The 3479-nt window shown below is 40.4% G+C and overlaps 1 protein-coding gene across 1 annotated transcript; it reads right to left on the bottom strand.

Moving 5' to 3' along the window:
* Nucleotides 1-516: 516 nt before the first annotated feature.
* Nucleotides 517-2529, bottom strand: LOC105255738. Its single transcript, XM_011265205.2, has one exon. It carries the CDS (start codon nucleotides 2527-2529, stop codon nucleotides 517-519), a length of 2013 nt encoding a protein of 670 aa, XP_011263507.2.
* Between the last annotated feature and the right edge of the window lie 950 nt (nucleotides 2530-3479).

The raw sequence follows: 3479 nt of genomic DNA, 5'->3' as shown, positions 1-3479 counted from the left end.
ATTGTATTTCAATCAACAAGATAATGCAATTGTATTAACCGCATTAACATTAACTCTGCTGTTAATTTACTTTAATTCCATTCTTATGGGAAAATGTCTTTCGGTGGATTTCGCTAAATTTTGGATATGTTGTAGTTCTCGTCATTCTGAACAAAAGATACAATGGGCACAACTTGATCCTATGAGCCGTTTCCGCGCTATAAGCCCTGGAAAGTGCAGATTTAACATATAAAGATATCGATTTTTCGACTCGATAATTTCGATCAAATATGCGTGCGTGCCCGCATGCGTGTGTGTGTGTGGGTGTGTGTCAGTGTGTGAGTGTGCGCGCGCGCGCTTGGGTATCACAGCAGAAATAAGGACCCCACGGTTCGTCACTTCCGTAGTATTTTATGACTCCAAACCCTCTCTGCTGTGTGTGTCTCTGTGTATGTGTGTGTTTATCACAATAACATTATTATTCATTAATAAATATTTGGTCGTTTGGATTTTGCTGCAGTGGTCTCTGACCTGCATCTAAGACCGAATGAAGTAGAGATGCTTCAGGTACCTTATATTTGGTTGATGTCTTGCGTAGCCCAGAAACCAGATTACGCTTGCTACGTGTGCACAGCATCCAACAATTCTTGCTCCGGATTGGCAAGTACAGTAATATCCAAGAATATGTTTATGATCGATATTGTTTTCATCATCAATATTGTTTTCATTATGGATAGCGTTGTACGCTATCCATAATTGATGCGTTGTCGCATTCCGAAAACGTGAATATTGTCGTACTCGCAAAAAGCCATGTTCATTAGTGAGCATATCTATATGAAATTCTTTGTCTTCTCGCTGAAGCCTATCTTGGATATATCCAGCTGCAAGATATACCTGATATATTCCAACGGTCAAATCTCTAAGGTAATCTATGTCAAGGTGTGGAAAATCGTTAACCTGATTGTGGTTCAAGCGAATCCATCTTGCATTTCTCGTACGAAGATTTTCCATTTCTACTCGAGCTTGCACGACGTTTGGCTCCTGGGCTCTAGCTAATAATTGTTGAGCTAATTGGAAGTTAGCACCTTCCATGTGTACCAATGGATGATACCTATTTATAATTGCTCCTGCTATACGGAAGAAATCACCGAGATTCGTGACATGCGGCATAATAACGGTTTGTGCAAAAAACTTGAAGACGCTTTTTATATGGTCGTTTCTAGCTTCAATTATCCACCTAGTTTTGGTAACTAAACGTGATTTGTTTGCTTGTTCAGTGGAAAATTGACGTTGTCCAGGCTCGAGAATGGGTGGCATTTTTACATGAATTCCCAAGGCTTCGAGCATAGGCATAGTATCCCGGTATCCGCGATCAACTACAAAAATGTCTCCATCTTGAAACCATGCTCTCATCGCATCACCATCTCTAGCATACTCATTTCGAAGCATCTCCGCATCATTATTCCTTGAATCTGAAAAGTATGGACCTTGGATTGTTAGTATGTAGCCATCTGGAGCCACAATAAGAGCAGGTTTAACTAAATGGCGACCTTTATGACGACAGTAAGATTGCCTTAAGATACGGAAGTTACTGCTTTTGTGTATGTAAGCATAGGTACCGTCAATATAAGCAATTATTCTAGGTTCATTGGGTTGTGGATTGTACAGGCCATTAGCGAAATCGGTAACGTGTCTTTCAATAAATTCATTTCTCGTTATTGCTTGGAAACCAATATTTTGAGGTACGAATCGTTGCATAAGAGATCTTCTCACTGTTTGGATAGTTAAACTTACGGTTTGTCTGCTAGGATAATGAAAGATGACTTTCAAAAATTCATCACTCAGGCCTTGACGTAGTTTACAGAGAAATAACAGAAGATCTCTTTTTGATATGTATCTGTAACCCTTTCCATCTATTCGCGATACTGGATCACAGAATGTATATAATTCGCGGAACTGATTTTGTGATATGGGGGTTATCGATTTAAACTCTTCGTCAGTAAAACTATTTTCATCATTATATGAGCAACTGTTCTGATTAGCTCTTCGAAGTTCTTGCAGAATAATTTGTAACTGCTGTCCACGTATCACATACGGTCTGTTAACAAACTTTAATCCACCCAACAAGTATTGTAACAACAAACCATTATGATCTAAGTGGATATTGCAACATTTAGTCGTCTCAGGTATATAAATATTCCTTATGACGAAAATATTTACTCGGCACTCAACTGATAATCTCTGTATATTAGCATACTGATTACAGATCATACACGTATGACTAGAGGTTTGTGTCAATACGTTCAATCTCAAACAAGTAGGGTCCCGCTCAATAGCTTCTATTTCATTAAGAATAGAACGATTGCAATTAACGCAAAGTCTAGTACGAGCTGTTATATCAAGTGCTGGTCGATTATTTGCATCGCGTCTGCTAATAGCAATTTCACACTTATTTAAATTATCATCGCCGTCAATTCGTGCCAATTGTCCTGGTCGTACTATGGCATCACACACGTAACACTGTAGCCTATTTCTATTTCTGAATGCCATGATTTTATTGATTTTAAAACATTTAATCGGTTCAGTTAAAAATTAATTTTTTACTACGAGTGACGGAAAGTTGAAGAATGGAATGAAGAAGAATAGATTTTTCTTCTTCAATTTTTAACTGTATTAGGTGTGAATTAATAAAAGAGATACGCCTTCGTGAGCGAGCGTGAGGGAGGTTTGTCTGCAGCGCATACTATTCATCTCTATCTCTCGTGTTGCGCATTTCGCCGCCCGATCCGCAGGGCCGATCTTCCTTCTCTCTCGCGCACGCGTTCGATCTCCGTCGCGCACACGTCGCTATCAAAAGGAAGATCTCACCGTTCCGCGAACGGCTCGCGTGTGTTATTGCCGAGGCGACAACCTACGTCTCAACACTTGTTACATTGACTATTTCTTTATCAAATATATTACTTTATTTTTATTTCTTTACATTACATCTTCCGTTGTACGCGCACACTCACACACTGACACACACACACACCCACACACACACACACACCCACACACGCACACGCATGCGGGCACGCACGCATATTTGATCGAAATTATCGAGTCGAAAAATCGATATCTTTATATGTTAAATCTGCACTTTCCAGGGCTTGTAGCGCGGAAACGGCTCATAGGATCAAGTTGTGCCCATTGTATCTTTTGTTCAGAATGACGAGAACTACAACATATCCAAAATTTAGCGAAATCCACCGAAAGACATTTTCCCATAAGAATGGTGCGGGGTCCTTTATTTCAATTGCACTGATGCTGTTGATACATCATTCTTTTTTCGTGTAGCGTCTCTCCCTCATATCGATAGGCCATACGTTGCGTTTACGCATGATGTACAAGCGATGATTCATGATTAACGCTACGTCTATGCAAGGCGCATAGGTTCACGGTATTGGCGGGAGCGAGCGTCGTCGTAGCCGTCCTCGTAGTCGCCGGCGGCGTCGTAGCCG

The sequence above is a fragment of the Camponotus floridanus genome, unplaced genomic scaffold (genome assembly GCF_003227725.1).
Source record: "Camponotus floridanus strain SB8 unplaced genomic scaffold, Cflo_v7.5 scaffold203, whole genome shotgun sequence".
Classification (NCBI taxonomy): domain Eukaryota; kingdom Metazoa; phylum Arthropoda; class Insecta; order Hymenoptera; family Formicidae; genus Camponotus; species Camponotus floridanus.
The sequence above is the reverse complement of the archived record's forward strand: the minus strand, read 5'-3'. Positions and strand labels throughout refer to the sequence as shown.

What these genes read in the sequence shown, in the direction of transcription:
- LOC105255738 (XM_011265205.2), bottom strand. Translation starts at nt 2,529, where the DNA reads ATGGCATTCAGAAATAGAAATAGGCTACAGTGTTACGTGTGTGATGCC.